At 39.1% G+C, this 19114-nt stretch overlaps 1 protein-coding gene across 30 annotated transcripts in view; it reads right to left on the reverse strand.

Moving 5' to 3' along the window:
• Positions 1-19114, reverse strand: part of dlg2 (discs, large homolog 2 (Drosophila)) — a 232740-nt gene that overhangs the window by 29455 nt on the left and 184171 nt on the right. For 23 of the 30 annotated variants that reach the window (XR_010912255.1, XM_067494155.1, XM_067494162.1 and 20 more), the window contains 9 exons: positions 19056-19109; positions 18011-18061; positions 16105-16229; positions 13351-13520; positions 12842-12978; positions 12309-12453; positions 10997-11162; positions 6736-6795; positions 5186-5341 (listed from right to left, as the gene is read on the reverse strand). Coding sequence is in view for 29 of the 30 variants with exons in the window: in XM_067494155.1 (XP_067350256.1) it covers positions 5186-5341; positions 6736-6795; positions 10997-11162; positions 12309-12453; positions 12842-12978; positions 13351-13520; positions 16105-16229; positions 18011-18061; positions 19056-19109 (1064 nt within the window). In the remaining variant the exon portion in view is untranslated. The remainder of the gene's footprint in view (positions 1-5185; positions 5342-6735; positions 6796-10996; positions 11163-12308; positions 12454-12841; positions 12979-13350; positions 13521-16104; positions 16230-18010; positions 18062-19055; positions 19110-19114) is intronic. The other 7 variants (XM_067494167.1, XM_067494164.1, XM_067494170.1 and 4 more) reach the window with 5 other exon arrangements.

Raw genomic sequence — 19114 nt, forward strand, 5'->3', positions numbered from 1 at the left:
TTCTCTTGACCACTGGACTAAAACGTAAAAGGTAAACTACAAAGGCAACCATGATGTCATCAGTACACCTAAAAGTAACACAATACAGTACAGTACACAATATACAACATAAACAAAAACATCATGACTATTCTTCTATGGTGTTCTTTCTTCTTTCTTCTGGTGCCAGAGGTTACCAGCACTTACCACACCGTATGCGATCAGTCTTTACCACTGTCTCTTTCTGATTCCTGGAGAAGACAGACCTTAGTTATGGGTCTATCGAACTCGTTGGTCCTCGTCTTGATACGAACATAATGGACTAGACCTCGCTCCTCCTTTATTGTGTGGATGATCCTGCGGTTTGCATGTGTCCGTTTTTGCCACCTTTGGAACTCAGGTATCGATGGTTGGGTTTTTTCTTTCTTGTTTTGTAGTTCAGCATTTTTCTTTGAAGCTGAATATCTTGGATGATATTTACTAACAGCTGCTTTCTCCTTCTGGACAAAGTTAGAATCATATCTTTCAATCTCAGGAGCTACGCTACGGCCACTTTAAGCGTTGTTAGGGTTAGTTCTCAAGGTGGACCCAAGAGCAAGAAGGCAAGAGGGGCTCGGTAAGTAGAATGAGCTTTATTTATGATTGTTAAACGAGACAGGGGAAAACTATAACGGAGGACAAAACAGGCACAAACTCAGAGGGAATACTACAAAAACTACAAAACAAAGAATAAACTTAGACTATGAATTTCACGAGGGATGAATAGACAAACTAGAATCACAATAGGAGAACAAAAGCATCAAAACTGACAAGGAGGGACCAAGGAGGGAAAATTATCTGAACGGGAACAAAAACAACGACACCGGGAAATAACAAAAAAAACACTGGAAAAGCTAAAAAGTCACGCATACAATAAACCTAAGCACACTAGAAAACAAACTACCCACACTGACAAAGAATCAAACCTCAGACCAAACAGAAAACAGAGTACACAAAAATAGGGTCAGGAGTCTAAAAACCACGAGTCAGGGGAACTAGAGACAGCGTTTTGTATAGAGGGCAGTGGGAAACGAAGACAATGATCCGACCAGGAACAGGGGGAGAGCTGGGTTTAAAAAGGGCAGGGGAATAGAGGAAAACAATTGAAAGTGGGGATGACGAGTGTAGAAATAAACTGGGGACAGGAAGTGGAGAAAAAGATGACCAACATAAAAGTCCAAGGCAGGAAGTGAATGTGAGTGTCAGATCATGACAAGCGTGTCCATGATGAGTAGTACTCTCTCAACCTTTGCATTATATCAGTCCTTTCTTCAACTGCGAGAACATTCACTTTTCACCTCAGGATTGGATACATCAATCTCTTGCAAGTCTGGATTCCTTGGGCACTTCTCGACTGCCTGTAAAAGGAAGTCAGGTCCAGATGCCCACAACTTATTTCGCAGAAATGCTTTCACATTCTCTCCCCTTGATGCACCGTCTGCCAGATTAAGCAAAGAGTTTACGTAGTGCCACTGTGAGATCTGCTGAATTGCTGACATCCTATTATCTACAAACGTGCGAAACCTTCATGTCTCGTTGCCGATGTGTTTTAGCACCACTTTTCTGTCAGTCCAATACAGTGTCCTCCATTGCTAGCTCCCAACTCCTTCCTTAGCATTTTATCCATACATACTGCGAACGTTGCTGCAGTAAGCTCCAAATGAGAGATAGTCATGGGCTTTGGGGGGCAACTCTTGCCTTTCCCAACACAAAGGCACTGTGAGCTCGGTAACTGATGTTTCGCTGGCCTAAGTATGTTACTTTCCCATAGCTATGCTCGGCAGTGTCTGCAAAATGATGCAGCTGAGAAGGCACGGTCTGACCAAAGCCTTTTGATTTGAAACGTCTCTCAATTCCAAAGTCATTTAAGTGCTCGAGACTTTGTACCCAAAGTGGGCAAGATGTTCGGGCATCCCAATTTCATCCTACAAAGCTCCTAAATAAATTTCCTGGTTTATAAATTCACAGGTGCAAGTATTCCCAATGGATCATACACTGAGGTCAGCATGTATAAAATCCCTCTGCTGGTGGGGGGCTTACTTCGAATATCGACCCTGAACTTGCGATTGTTTGGCATTTTAATGTCCAAATCCTTTCATGGGAGATTAAGGCAGTAGTGTCCATTTACCAGTCTAGCAGATTGTGACACTCTATCCACGAATAGACGATCTGCATTAGAAATATCATACTGTTCTGTTGCAACCACCTTCTTTGAGTGGCCCATTGACAGTCCAACCCAGCATAGTTCTGACTGCATAAGGCCCATTGTTGACGCTAGGAATGACTTCCTCTGGCTTCGTCGCCTTGGCAACATTAGTTCTAAAACCGTCTTATTTTTTGAACCCCTTTAAGATGTGGCCACTTATCTTTATCTTCTTGTCGTGGGATGTTGTCCTTGCTCACTGGATTATCCTTTTGTGAAAACACCTCATTTAGCTCTATGAAGTTATTTGATTCCAGGTGGCTTATTTCCAACTCTGTTACCATATTACTGGTCACAAACTTTGTTTTCCTACATGGTTGTAAGCAGGCTAACCTTTTTCCCATGTAGATTCAGCTCATCAAGAAGTTTATCTGTGCAAAACGTAGCTGTGCTTCCAGGATCCAAAAATGCATACAAAGTAATTACTTTGATGCCCTTTTTTGCCTTTACTCAAACAGGAACTATGACAACACTGCGCTCTGTCCTCTCAGACCTGATATCAAAGTTTCGATTACGTCTGCTGTTCACAAATCTGCTGATCACTGCCTGTTCGTTACCATCCAGCTTCTCCTTCTTGATCTTCACATGTAGCAAAGTGGGGTGTGTCCCAGAGTAGGTCTGGAAGGTTACTTCCTCCTGACAGCTCTTACACGTATGTCCTGGTTTAAAACACCTGAAGCATAAGCCTTTTGCTCTTTAGAAAGTCTATCTTATCCGGGTAAAAAGAATTCTGGAGTTTTTTTACAGTGTTCAAACACTCCTCTTTCAACTTATATGGAAGCTTAGACACAATCGCCCCCATATTACATGCAGTATTAGGCTCTTCCATATATTCCAAATTTGCCACTGCGCGAATGAGTTGAGCACTTCACTATCCTCCTATAGTCTAGAGGATCTCCACTAAGGTTAGGAACCATTTAAGGAGGTTGAGCAAAACTTGTGGTGTTTATCCGGAATCTTGTTAAAATCGTTCGGACACAGTATCTCTAAACAAAGCACGTTGACCTTTTGATACTGGAAACAGCACTTGGTTTACTGTGAAACTGTGTGCCTCCACAGCTACACACTGAACCTTTCAGTTCTACCTTGCAGTCAGTCCCTGTGCTCCAGTTACTGGGCACGTCTTCTCCCTTCAGTAGCTTGGCTCAACTGCCCCTCTTGTAACAAAACCTTTGCTCAGCATTATTCCATTGATCCTTACAACAATCTTAAAAGGTAAACTACAAAGGCAACATCAAACCCATATGACGTCACTAATGACACATCACTACACCTAAACGTAACACAATACACAATACGGTGCAGTACACCCATAAACAAAGACAGAGGAAAGCCTGGTTGGCTCATACATTGACAGTGTGCCTCCATGTTTTGCTCTTAGGACCTGTTTTATCAAGTAGCTTTCTGGGAGATCTCAGATCTCAGAATCACCACTCATTTATAACTGATAGTATAAAGGCCAAGTGTGTGGTTTGGAGTTTTTGACTGAATCTTCTAGTTTGTCAATTCCTAAGATCAAAATTCGAAAAATCTGCTAAATTTGTCTGTATGTCTGTATGACGTGCTCTGTTTCAAATTGATGAAAATTTGAAAATCCTCTCATGTTCGCCAGATCGAAGAACAGCGACTATGGGACACATGTCAGATTGGTAACCACAGTCAATGTTAAATGACTTTTTGCCAACCAAGACACAGAATATGAATGAATGGAAAATACACGATGATGGATTGGCCATATTATATGGTTATTATTAGACTCTGTTCAACATTTAGAGGTAAGACTTGAAAGAATAAGATCAATAATCAATGCATTTAACTTTAACAAACAATGTTACTTGCCACACTGGCAGCATGCAGCTAAATGTATCCATCGTATTCACCTAACAATTAAATTCTACAAAATAAATTACAGAGAACATAAAATAATGCACAGAAGCCGGTAAGAAATGTTTGTGAAAGACTTGTGAAAGGTTCAGTAAGTCTGAAACTGAAGCTGCTATAATGAAACTAATATGTATGACAAGGCAGCTGTGTAGGACAAATACACTGATCAGCCACAAGCACCAGATGGTTTTAATGTTGTTGTGGGTAGAGTCAGCATGGGCACTCTGACCAGACTGCATTAAAACCTAAAAGTAGTTCTAATGTTGTGGCTGATCAGTGTATTTGGAAACTATATGTATGAAAGAGCAAAGACACACCTGTAACAGAAAAGAAGAAAGAAAGAAAAATGCATTTTGGCTAAAAAAATACAATATTTTTATGATTCGCCACCAAAAATTTCATGGGCTGGAGATTAGAGAAGCAAAGACAAATTACCTGAATGGAAAGCACCAAACAGCTTTGCAACATGCCAGGAAAAACCTCTATCACATTAAATAATAAATGTAAATGGTCTGCACTTTAGACTGCTTCTCATTCACTGATTCAAACTCACAACCACACAAACATTTACATACTAATAGAGGTGCTGCTATACAGCTGGCCGACACTCACCGGGAGCAAGTAAGTTGGGGTTCAGCATCTTGCTCGAGGACACTATGACACCTGACTGGAGAAGACTGGGATCGAACCAACAACCCTATGATTGGTGGACGACTGCTCTGTCTCCTTCGCCAAAGTTGCCCTTTACACACTATATTTTCCGTCAAATGTATTACATGTCACTTTTACACGTCACACATTATTCCAGCACATTTCTCTAGAAAAACTGATTTGATCTGTTTATGGTATAAGCCAAAACTTTGATAAAAACTAGCTGTGAGCTGATACTTGAAAAGGCTAAATAAAAGTGTTCTCTTGAGAAAGTTGGGATAGTATATGCATGCTGCCTTGACAAGACAACACCAAGACATGGTTGCAGGATGCTCAAAGGCAGCAAACAACTGAATGCATTAGGAAAAACCAAATGGCATGTCATTTATATGGCGGGATTGACTCGGGTATAGTGCATGATGGTTGTACCTGGTGATGTCCAAGTCAGGGTACAGGCTTAAGTGATAGGTTGGAAGGGGAACAGAGTGAAAGAGGCTTTTGTCACTCTCCACTGGGGAATAGTGTCGGGGGGATGGTGCTTTGTCACATAGTTTGTTCACAGTGCTGTAAACTGGCTCAGCGGGCCTATAGTGGGGTGAAAGACAAGAGCAGAGAGGTTAGTGTTGAGAGACAGAGGTGGGATTAAGGGACTGGGATATTCAATTTTGACAGTGATGCACAAAGGTGAAAGGCAGGAAGAATGACAGAAATGAAGAACTAGGAGAAGTGGCTGAAAAAGCAGGGGGAAGTATTGGTAATTGTGATGGGTAAATGAATCCGGCCAGTCAAATCCAAAAGCAGTCAGGATGCATGCGTAAAAAAAAAGGCAAGTGAGTAAACTAATTTAACTAACATGCTTTTGAACAATGAACACTGTATATTGCATTCATAATCAGCAATTTGTCTGAACCTTTTTTTGATAAGTTGTTCAATCAAGTAATTGTATGGAATAAAAAAATATAAAAAACTTTTAGGACAACAGAAGAAAGTTTGTAATTTTTTATTTATAATGATTTCAATTATCCACTCATTATTTAAAATCTTAACAGTAATTCATTAAACTAATTATTATATCTACAGTACATGTCGGATATGGCAGTTTTGGGAAATTTGATTTGTACTAAGATGCATGCAGTAGCTTATTCGAGAACTTTTCAAATGATGCACTTTGCTACATTTAAGGGATCTTTTTTGCCCAAGTATAAAGAGGTACAAACACTGTGGGACAAACAAAACACAGACAGAGGTGTACGTTACAGCTATGGTTATAGGAGAGCGATGAATACAGCAAGCTTTGCTTAGACAAAGAGGCTCATCTTCAATTAAGGCTATTGTTATCTGTTGCTTATGATTGTCAGACAAATTTATGTGAAACCTCAGCTGCTGCAGCTACACATGGCAGTTACAGTTATATTAACACATGCTGGAATGGTAGAACAATAGAAAAAGCACAGAAAATTAGAACATATCTAGCTAAAATAAATATGTAGTGGTCATACCAGAAGTAACTTAAGAACCAGGAAGGCTGTAACAGCAAAAACACTGAGGGAAGGAGTGTATTAGCTTATCAATGCATTTTGTATCTAAAAGAGAACAATTGTATCATATATTTTTCTTTCTAATGCTACAAAATTAATGTTTTAGGAAGTTCAACAAACAGGAATCCATTGGAGGCCATTTTTAAGCTCCAACTATTTTTATTTCCCCACTGATAGCCAACTTATGTGAGCATGGAAAAATCTATGATCTAAGATATGCATGTATTACTAACTGTAACAATGAATAGAAAGGTGAGCTCTAAAAACAAAGGTATACACAGAAAGAGCACCATGTGGTCAGACATTCTCAACAAAACAAAGAGAGGCTCATACTTTAAAGTTGTCATGAGGTAATTTCTTACAATTCCTTGCAACAAAAAACATGCAATGGCAAACTGGCAGGAGCATGCGGTAGCTGCTCGAGAACACTAAATATCTCACCTTAACTGGAAGTGCTGGGAATCAAACCTGTGACCCTCCCCATCATCTAAGGAAGGATTTCTAATGGGATTGAAAAAGTAAACTGTTGATAATCAGCCAATGTTAAGTGGCTTATTATAAAAAGCTGTAAGTTTGTTATTCACATTTACATAGTTAATTTCTCTCACATTGATCAAGAAGCACTTGGACACATGCTATTCAGAACAAAACAACAAAACTTAAAAAGCAATGTCCCATGTCAGCGTCACAAATTATTAGTATGTGACCTGCCTGCATGGAGAAGTACTTGTAAACTCCGGACAGAGACACACTGCAAATTAGTAGCTAAACATTCAGTGAACACCCAGTTTGTCGTGGTCTGCTTTTTGTGAAATGATGTGGATTCAAGTGTGTTTATTGGAGCATGCAGTACAGTATGTGAGCTTGGAGTCATTCATGCATATTGTCTGTGTGTTTGTGCATCGGGCAATTAGTCATATTATTGCAGAGAAGATGAGAAAACATGGATGTGTAGCCAATGTGTACATCTCGCCTGCACAGTGCGTCATTTACATTCAAAAACATGCACACACACATACAGTATACACAGTGTCACATGGACAAGACATGTATGTGGCAAGACTGTTTTGCCTGCCTTGACCTTACTGCAGCATACCACCACCACTACCAGCGCACTTGTCTGTTCCCCATCCCCACCCCCCTCCTCTCTGTGGCCAAATGTGTGTGTGTTTGCATCCTGAAAACATCTTCACCAAGCAACTCTGTCCCTTGCGGCTGTCTGTGGCTGAGGAAGGAACTGAAGACCTATCATCATAATATTAGCTATACTAAACCACACACTACAGTCTTCCTGACAGTTGAGCAATGTATTTTCAGTGGGTTGAACCTTCATTGCTTCTGGATTGTGATTGAGTAACACGGCAGTCCAGACCAGAAATGTAAATTATGTCTTATACCCTTACAAGTGAAACAAATGGTCAAACACATGCCTGGAACCACTTTTTTTTAATCCCAACTGTTATTCTCCTTTGATTTCTGGTGTCTGTGCTTGTACTGAGTCTCAGTATTGACCCACTGCTGAGCTGCAGAAGCCAAAGAGAACTGAACAGTTGGCTTTGTTTCTCTTGCTGAATTATTCATAATGCAAAGAATTTTGTCCATTTCTATAATGTGACCATTTCTGTATATTATTATTTCATTTTTTTACTGAAGGTGATTTCTGAAAATTTACAGGAACGTCATTTAGGATATGACTTGTAATGTCACCAAACTGCAAGGATACACGAAGCACATAGTACACTTTATTCCCTCACTAGTCCCTCTGCATAAACAGAACAAGTTGAAGAATTCTTTTGTGCTGTTGATTATTCTGTTGCTTCCCCAAAAACAGTGTGAATCACACTGGTTTAATGATATACATTATCAGTTATTACAAAAAAATTAACTCTGTATGTAGAATAGAGAAGTGACACAAACTGTCAGAGAGCGTCACTTTAGGTTGACATGGTAGTCTCAAAGGATATTAGGTTTGCACCTTGGCCAAGAGCAAACACTAAACCTCTTAACTCCAAAGAGAAATGGAGGACTAATCCTTCACTCAAAAAAGCTTAACACATGGGTCATTCAGTTATCCCCTGAAATGAGCTTTTGTTCTCACCCTGCTGCAATCTTCCTCTAATATTTTTAGTGTTAAAAATGGCGTATAACAACACAACCTAATTTATGCTGGAGCACAGACAATCTAACAGAAAAGCATTATGGAGTATGTATTAATTTGTTCATTGTAGTAGCCATCAGTTTTCCCAGTTGTGCTGACTTAAACTGCTTTAGTTTGTCATTCTTCAAACAAATTGAATGACCCCTAATCAATAAATAGATCAGCAGAGGCTGACCAAACCTCATGTCTGACAAGCAGTGGGGCAGCATCCACCTCTGAAAACATTTGCTAGCCAGAAACACAACAACGTTAATCTCAGATTTGACTTGATAAGGAATTTGAAACCATTTGGTTAATGCTTTGGGATTACTGTAGGTGTTAGGGCAGCTTAGGTGGGGAGCTGCTAATGTTGGGCTGTGACTCACTCCTGTGACACATCTTAATCTTTCTGCTGTTTGGATGGGGAGCAGCTGTCATAGCAGAGTGAGTTGGAAACGTAGAAAAATACCTTAGGCAGGAGAAAAATACATAAGGCAAACACATCAGACACGTTGACTTCCAAATAACCACTACAACTTTCCTACAGACACCTATGCAACTTAACAGGAAAATGCCCAATGTCATGCACAAAGGGGCACAAGCCAGTATCTTCTTCTGCCAGTCCCGAGTCTGGATAAACGGAGAGGGTTGTGTCAGGAAGGGCTTCTGACGTAAAACACATGGCAAATTAAACATGCGACTTTCATACAGAATCTCACTTCCATATGGGATCAGTTGTGGCCCTGGCTAACAACGACCGCCACTAGTGCTGTTGACCTACAGGGTGCCAAAAGGACAGATGGTGGTAGACTTTGCAAAGAGGGTGAAAATGGCTGTTTTGAACACTTTCTTCCAGAAGAGGCGGGAACATAGGGTGACATATACAGTAAGACCGAGGGTAGAAGAACTCAGGTGGACTACATCTTGCAACTGTGGTGCGGTAAGGTAGAATGGTTGTCCACCAATCCTGCAGTTGTTGGTTTGATCCCCAGCTCCTCCGGTCACATGTCAAAGTGTCCTTGAGCAAGACACTAAACCCCATCCTGGTGAGCGTTGGCCAGCTGCATAGCAGCTCCCCCATCGGTGTGTGATTGTGAGTGTGAATGGGTGAATAAGAAGCAGTAGATTTAGACAAAGCGTATGATGAGTGCCAAGAGAGGAGCTGTGGAATTGTGGGAGGAAGTTTGGAGCGGCAGAAAAGTATGTTAGAGTGGTGCAGGACATGTATGAGAGCTGTAAGACCATGGTGAGGTGTGATGTAGGTGTGCTGTAGGAGTTCAAGGTGGAGGCAGGTCTGCATCAAGGATTGGTTCTGAGCCCCATCTTGTTTGCTCTGGTGATGGACAGACTGACAGATGACATTGTGATCTGTAGGGAGAGCAGGGGGCAGGTGGAGGAAAATCTAGAAAGGTGGAGGTCTGCTCTGGAAAGCAGAGGAATGAAGGTTAACCTTAACAAGACAGGATACATGTGTGTGAATGAGAGGGACTCAAGTGGAACGGTGAGGTAAAGAAGGTGCAGGACTTTAATGATTTGGGTCAACAGTTCAAAGCAACAGAGAGTGTGGAAAAGAGGTGAATGGTGTGTTGTTTGTTATCTGCTGTGGTGACCCCTGAAAGGGAACAGGCGAAGGAGAAGAAGAAGAAGACTAGGAATGCCCAACTTGCAGGTTTTGTCAGTTGCCATGTTGGCAGTAGAGCAGCCTATTTAGGTAGATGGCTTAACTTTACACGTGTAACAAAGTTGCCATATTACGTAACTCTTGAGCAACACTCACTAAGTTACCATAAATAGGCAAAGAGTCATGAATGTGATGAGTCCGTTAATCTGATAAATCCTGTTTTATGCTTGGTTTCTAACAACAACAAAAAATCAAAGAAGAATTTGTCTTAACTAATTATGCCACATTGGAATCACTAAAACATTTTCTCTACACATCATATTTTAACATGGGATTGTATAAATACATTTTACGGTGATGGTACTGTTCCCAGACCCATAGAAGCTACTGTAAAATTACCAAAGCCTTTCTGAACAATATTAAAACACAAACCGCGACTCTGTTGTGTTTTATTAATGACTTGATGCTCTAAGCAGCCATGCGTTACAATACCACAAGAAAACACACTGTTGAGAAAGCAACCATAAAGAGACATTCAGCTGCAATCACAACACATCATAGCAAAAATACTGCAAACCAGTGGTTTTCAAATAGCTCTTTCTGGGGACCCTCTATTTTCTAAATATTTGTTTGAAAAAATGTGATCAGAACATAATGTCGCAGCTCCTGATTAGGGGGATCAAGGGACTCCTTTTTCAGGACATCTTTGAAAATCGCTGCAGGTACCAATATTTAAGGTTAGTAAGGTGAAAACTACAATATGGTGCTCTACACAGAGACAACAGACCTTTTCAAATTGCATCAAAACTCACCATGGAGTTGTGATTGCTTTTTGAATCGCCCCACACAAACAGATCAGGTAGGACAGACGATAGACAGGAGAAATTGAGTAGACAGACTTCTACGTGTAGTTTTAGTAGTCTGGTAGGAAAGGAGGTAATTACCGTAAGAAGGAAAAACCATCCAACCTGTTTATATCTTCTTCCCCTAGTAAGTGCTTAGGGAGGGGGGAATAACTCCCAGGGGAGATGGGGGGGAGACCGGACTTGTACTCCAGAGTGCCACTGTTGATGGGGGAAGAGATATGATTTTCCATGGCTGGAGAAAAAGCTGTGAAGGAAAATAATAATAAATAAATAAATGGAGATACTGGTTGACAAATTTCCATGATGCTAATAGTATTCTTGCATTTCTTATTTCTGTTTTTTCATAGTTATTTCAAATGTCGTTTCTCAATAAAGTTGTGGACAACATCTTAAACGAGATGTCCTTTGTCCATGTCAAGCTGCTGTGAAAAATAAAATTTGTGGCTATGAAAAAAAGAGCAAATCAGAGAGAAGTTTAAATAATTCCCTAAATTATTATACTATATTTCCATACCAAGTGACACTTAAATATAAAATACAGTCAAGTTTATTTATAAAGTCTATTTTCCTCAAGGGCTTCTCAGTCTCAGTCAGTTGACAATAGCAACACACTCTCTCCTTGATAATAATTCTAATGATATGTAAATTCAATGTTCACAAACATTAACTAGTGAGTAAAATATAGATGAAAGTGACTGAAAATGTAACACTTTTGTGTTGTAGCTCAGTTGATAAGGCCGTTGACCGTGGACCACATGGTCAGTGGCTCAATCCCTGCTCCTGGCTACATGTTGAAGTTTCCTTGGGCAAGACACTGAACCCCAAGTTGCTCCCGGTGGGTCAGGTGAGCACCTTGCATGGCAGCCACTGCCTTCACTTTGTGAATGGGGGAATCGGAATCAACATTGTAAAGTGCTATATAAGCGACTATTTACCATTTGTATGTGTAACACTTTTGTACAATTGACAAGAACTGAGTGGCATTGCAGAAAATCTTAACATAATAACTTAACATTAATACATCATTAATTAAACATCTAAAATAAAGTTTAAAAAACAATTCATTCCATATTCCATAAGTGGAGTAAAAATAAAAGTATTGTGAACTGCTATTCCAGTGATAAGTTGTTAGTTTAACAGCCGAATAAGTGTAATGTTCACTCATTAATGCTCAGTCACTCATTAAGTGATGAGCAGATTTTAGTGTATACTGTAGCAACTGAACAGGAGACCAAACATGAGCTACAGGAAGAGTGACTACCAGCTTTATAGTCATCTGGAGGTTTATAGGTTTTCTTCTCTCTGGTTTAACGATTCTAGCTACAGATGACAGTTCCAGCAACAGTGAGCTGACAACTAATCAGTTCAAAAGCAGGAGGTAAGTACTTACAGTGTGTAATATCAGGAGGCCCATAGGGATCCGATAGATACACATTAGTAGGCTTTCCTGCCTTTAGGTAAACCACATCCAACGTGTTCTTCAAAATGGCTACAGCCTCTTCATGAGACACTTCCTCCAAACTGAAATTGTTTACCTGTCCAAACAAAGAATAGACTTAGTGTGTTCTTAGTCCTCAGCCTGACCAGTCCAGCATGCTCCCTGCCTCCACAAGATTGGATTGTGACAGATGGTGTTCGGTGAGCTCATGACATTAGGAAGGAAATAACATTAAGCACTGATTAACCAAGAGAAAGCTTAATGTTACACTGCAGGGTCAGTAGGTTGCTACTTTGTTGCTTTCAAAATGTGTGCAACGGTTTTATCTCTCTATTATCATTTAGATTTAAGAAACAAGAAGAACACTGTCAGCTGCTATTAAATAACACTGCTATTAAATGCACAAGTCTACTCAATTATTATCAGACCATCCAGACTCCACATAGTTCAGGTTAAAATTCAAATTGCTAGCACCTGGTACTCACCATTAACAGTCTGTCTCCAACTTGTAGCCGCCCATCCTTTTGTGCTGCCCCGCCATCAATGATTTTGGTGACATATATGCTGTTGTCACCGGGGATGTGCTGGTTTCCAACTCCTCCTGCAATACTGAAGCCCAGACCTGTGTGTGTTTATGTGTGTGTGAAAGTAGTTGATTAGTTTCTGGGTTACACAGAACAGTATATAAAGGGCTTCATAATATGTTGATGCTCGTGTTTTTCGATTGACTGAAGTATTAAAAAAAACGGTTTAAGGGTTAACTACTGTAAACTTAACTGGCATGTTATGTTGCTCTCGGCTTAGCTAACATAGGATACATACATTCTTCATGTGTTACTGAATTAAGAGTGGCTTGATTTTATTCCTTTAAATGAAACCTATCTGGTGAGCACTAATCACAATGATTCACATGAGCATCAATCAAATAGTAAGTAACACTTGATATTTAAGTGAGTCCATATGAGTTAGCTGGACTGTGTGTTTCTGAGCGCACCTTTTGGTCCTTTTATGAGTTTAATCTCAATGATGGTCTCTAGCATAGGTCTCCGGCGCCGCACGTACAATCGGACAATGGAACCTGCAACCTTCAAGGCTTCTACTGCCTTACTGTGAGAAACTTCAGACACGTCTGCATCATTCACCCGCAGGATACAGTCATTTACTCTGGAAGAAGAACAGTGTGGATTTGTGATGATAATGACTCATGATTGAGAGCAAAGCTGCACAATTAACAATATTCTGTTTAAGTGTCAGAGAGTGTTTACTAGGAAGAAGCAAAGCAGCCACCATGGAGGAAGTGTTAAACTTGAAGGCTATCTAAGGAAGTTAAGCTAAAACTTGAGCTTTTATGAAATTACATAATGCTGACATATTTTACTGATAGCTCTGTATCAGAATTAAGCCGATTTACTGTGAAGCTGCAAAAAATATGCTAACCAAAAAGGTATCTCAGATATAACATAAATCAGTTAAAAATGGGTTGAAAAGGTAGTAACCTTTGAACATTCATATTGTTTACAGCCATCCTATTTTTGCATTTCTTTGTAAACAAACATACACACATGCGCGCGCACACACACACACACACACAACTGTATTATGTCATAATTACTTGAAGGGGTGACCCATGTGCTACATACATAAGTTTGAGATTTCCAGCCACTTTGTGCATAATAAACATAGTATGCAAGTGCATGTCTGAGACTTGTGACAGACAATGCGAGCTGAGAATGTGAGTGGGTGTGAGGGGGTGTGTGCCTGTGGACGAGCCCATAAATGCGAACAAAAAGGAGTCACCAAGTGGCTCAGTTTGAATCCCCCTGAGGTGTTGACCAAAACGTCCATGCCCTGGCAGTCAAGGACACAGCTCTCCTGGGGGTGCACATAGGGACCAGCTGGGACCCAGCCCACACATACACACACTAAATCCATGCATACTTACACAACCTCTTCTAACAGTGGAAAGCAGAAAGAAAGTATTTTTGTTTTTACACGTCTTCCACAATAAATATTTTAAAATTACATAAATATTACTTTTATTTTAAATATTACCGACATTACAATTCTCATTCTTTAGACAGTACCAATACATACAGTAGTATACATGTACATCTACATAAACTCTGGTCGCAATTAAACAACAGACAATAATAATAAAAATTACACAGTGAGAAAAGTACAAACTAAGATAAAATTCACAACATGTGTAATAAGCATTTATAGAAAACTTTTTTAAACAGGAAGGACTATTATGGCTTTAAGCTCGTCTACTTCAATACTTTTACCTTTCTAATACAAAAGCCTCCATGAGAAACACTCTAAATGCTGCAAGCAGTCCCTTAAGTCCTATAAGTATGCTTAGTGCTCTGCTACAGTGTTCCAGAGCTCACTGTGTCTGGCTTCTGTGATGTTAGAGAAAATCTAATCTCCATGAGCCTCTCTTCCTCTCAGTGATTAGACAGCCCCCCATCTATACTGCTTAGTCTCGCTGTCCACCTTGGAGTGGGTGACCATAAATTAGGCTAAGTGTGATTTATGCCCAGCCTGCTTCTTCAGCAATCTGCCTTGATGCTGTGGAAGCATAATGCTCCACTCTAACATCTGCGATTTGACAGTAATGATCCAGAGCTGCAGCTTGGAAGCAAAACAGATGCCAGCCTTGAACCAAATCAACATTATATATCCCTGCTATTTAAAAAAAAAGGAATGTTTTAGGGAAGTTACATGAGTTACATAAGGAAGGTTTGTTGGGATCCTTCCCAGACTGTGTTACTTTGTTCTAACGCTTGCTCCACAGGATTTTCACACGTCCACCTTTTGTTACATAACAGTAATGAATGATTAGTTAAGTTCTTGCATGTTAGATATACAATAGAAGGGGCTTTTAGGCGATAATCCTACACTTACTAATTGTGTAATGCAGTATTTAATTACATAGTGTTTTCTATAAAATGGAAGATAAACTTTTAGTAACTGTCTGAATGTTTGTAGGTGAGTTTGTCTTTTTGCTTTTGTGTTATAGCAAAAAAAAAAGCAATCATCTAAAAGCTTACTTGGGGTAAAAGACTGCATACACTGTCCCTGACACCTAGAATCATCTTCAGTTAAGTGAAGAATGAGTTCAGGTAATGTGCTTGCCTCCTTGATATATTAAATGACTTAGTTAAACTTTATCCATACCACTTCAGTTAATACCATAAACTAAACTCAACTCAATGAGGATTGCTGCAGAGCACTGAAGAATTATTGTTGTTGTTCATTAAAAAACAGAGCTACAATAGAGCTACCAAAATAATAGTCAATTTACCACTTGAAATTAAACACAATTTGCGGTTCCTCAAACAATAGTTGAGATACATGCCGAAATAGTTGAGAAAATAACAATTTTTTAAATAAATATATAAATTTATGAATATGATGTATCAACAAGAAGATTTGAAAGCAAGTTTCCAAAAGGAAAAAATCTTGAGACAGAAAAAAATAGAAGAAGAAAACAACGTTTATAACTCTGTACTGTATCTCAAATGTTTTATAAACTATTTCTGAGGATAGATTATCCAGTGCTGCAGAGGAGTAAGCAGTGAGCAGTGAGAAAGATTATCTTTAAGTCATCCTCTTAAAGGATTCTCTTTTCTTTCTGGCATTTTCTGTGACGCATTTATCAAATGTTTGTTTACCTGTCAAGGTCCAAAAATGTTGCTAGTTAACTCTGATTAAAAACCTGTGCGGGGATGTATAAATGACTCACCTCAGCCGCCCATCCTCTGCTGCAGCACCTCCAGCGATGATCTTGGTGATGAAGATACCAGGGTCATCGCCGATGTGTGGGTTATCTGTCCCCCCGGCAATGCTAAAGCCCAACCCTGAGTTACCCTGTGGCCATGGGAAGCAGTCAGTGAAAAGAGGCACTGTGTGGGCAGATCTTATATGTATGAAGTGTCTGCACAGTCTGAGGATACCTGCCTTAAATATGTCTATGTTTAATGTTTAGCTATTATAGAGACATATTATAGCTTGTTTCACATCCTCTCATTAACCGCAGGTTTACTGGATACTGTGACATTAGCTCCAATACACTGAAGATCTTCATCAAATTATAATCATATGTGTATGTTTCTTCCTAAAACAAACATGTGGATATATTTTGTTTTGTGGATCCTGATCAATTTATTTCTACTTTTCTGCACCAGCTGAGCTCATCCACCATTTTTCCATGTAGCAAGAATGAAGTTTACCCTGGGCTACACGTATTCCTGGTTAGTGATCACGATACACAAGATGAGTAGTGCACATATTATTTGACAGCATTGACAGCAAACTACACACTCCAGCATCCTTGGAGCCTTTAAAGTATACAGTACATTTGATTTTCATCAAAAGTCGATTTGATTGACTTTATAGCATTTCTACTCTCACTATGATTAGAATGAAGTATTTAGCCTTCCATCACAAAATGGCTCCACCACAGCCTCTCTTCTGAGTTAACCTGGCTCTTTATAATCACAGCTTTACTATGCAATATTATTTTTATACACAAAGTGTTGGCTTTGCAAACAAAGTCCCCCGGATGCTCATAGAATAAGGTGAAGATTTGATTAAGTTGTTAGCTGATGAAACAGAAGCTTTTCTTGATTACAGAACAAACTGAGTGTCCCTGTAGGACATTGCTGCCTGGAGCACTCAATCAAAAAACCTTGTTCTGCTCAACAGAGGACAAAACATAGGCCTGTCTGTGCTTTTAGCCATCATCTGATAAGAGGTGATAAACACAAAGGTCCTGGACTATGGATGGAGAGTGACTACTAAGTGCAGACTCCCTTGTTGGTTGTTTAGTGAAGTCTTATTGTATTGGACTCCTTTCTGCTGCTCTTAGTCTCCACTAAGTCAATATTTCTCTTTTGGTGACTTGGAGCGCAATTTATGAGCTCATGCTAAATCTACTACATTCTTTAAGCATACAAATAGTTTGCTAGGCTGTGTCAGAACAGGGCTTTAAAATTGGACCTTAAAATGCGGATGGCAAATAATTATTGTCACTGGTTTAATTTGGTGGTAAAGAAAAAAGAAACAGAGATAAGCAAATAAATACAAATTTTCAAGTACTGGAGTATGTTGCTTTTACTCCACTACAATTCAGAGAGAATATTTGTACTTTTATTCCACTACACCATGTGACAACTTTAGTTATCTGTTTTTTTAAAGATGAAAATTTTGAACTTGGCATCAAATTCAACACAAATAATAAGTTTTCTTAGAGCAGTACTTGTACTTTTATTTTATTTTGTGTACCTATTGCTTTTACTTACTGTACATAAAGGATTTAGTGGCGTATATTTGGTGGTTGGTAATAAGTACATTTCCAGTATCTAAACCTTAACTTGTGACTTGAGTTTGTGTACTTTCACCAATTGTGGAAAAATAATCTGAAATCTATTAGCTTCTCTGGACAAATCCTAACTGGTCCAAGACATTAGAATTATTCCACATTTATCCAGCCACACACTGGGTATAGATAGTTAGGCAGCAGGAATGTTGTAACGTCCCTCTGTCACGGTTTTATAGTGTAATTTGAAGCCTTCAGGAAATGCAGTGCTAAGACATGTACTTCTAGATTGTCTGAGGTTAAACATAGCTGTGGAACCTGAGATACTCACCCGCTCTAGAGTGATTTCCTCAAACTCATATTCAATTTCTGTACCATTGACCTAGGGGCAAAAATATATTAGGAAAAACATTTACTCTTTCAAACACTGTGCTTGTGTTTTCAGAAAGGATATTAAATTATGTTCATATAGGTTGAGGTTAAGCACTGAATTTCCAACTCTACATACTGTAGTTACATTAAAGACAGCAGGTATCTGGTAAATCTAGCTTGTTATTCTGCACTAAATAGGCCCCAGCACAAGGGAAGCAATTTAGGGTGATGGTTAACCAAGATTATCTATTTCTGCAACATGAAGGTTAGCTGCAGAGGGTGGTCTCATCCCATATCTTGCTGAGATGATTAATTTGCAGTCAGTGCTTTCATTATACATTCATAAAGAAATAGCTCACATGCATATAAAATGCTGCAAATTATATTCCAAATTGTCATTTCTGAGCAGTGTCAAATATCATTACCAGAACTTAATTTGATTGTAAGGGAATAAATTACTGTAGTTAAATAATTGAAACAGGAAATGTTTATCTGATGATGAATACACGATTCTCAGTTTATGGACAAAGCTCTGACACATGAACAAACTAAAGTGAAAAAAAGTGGATGAGGAAATTCCTATAAATTGTCTTATATAACAACAACAACAACAACAATAATAATAATAATAAATTAACAAAAATTTGAAAACCCCTCTATGTCCATTGTCATCTACTGTGAAAAAAAATATGTGAGCTCTTGGAGCCCAGTCCCTGTTTGAGTAGCATTATTTATTTATCCTTCTGCTTTTATTAGTTTTGAAGTAAAATACTGTGCAAAAGTGCAAGAGAGGAAAGGTCTTTAGAAAGTCTTGTGCTGGTCTTTTATTCATGACAATTAATAAATCAGCACTACAACCTTGTTTTACAATGAAAAGTTACACAATGAAAACAAACTAATACATCAAACATTCCATCTCACCTGCTGATTCTTTTTGTAATGTGGTCTTCTACTGAAAAGACTAACAGGTAAAATACATTAAAATAAAAATAAATCAAACTCACATAAGGAACTGAGTCCAAAGTGTCTGTGTTGACAATTATGGGAGCAGGGCTCGCCTGTA

The sequence above is a fragment of the Channa argus genome, chromosome 24, assembly GCF_033026475.1.
Source record: "Channa argus isolate prfri chromosome 24, Channa argus male v1.0, whole genome shotgun sequence".
Lineage (NCBI taxonomy): Eukaryota > Metazoa > Chordata > Actinopteri > Anabantiformes > Channidae > Channa > Channa argus.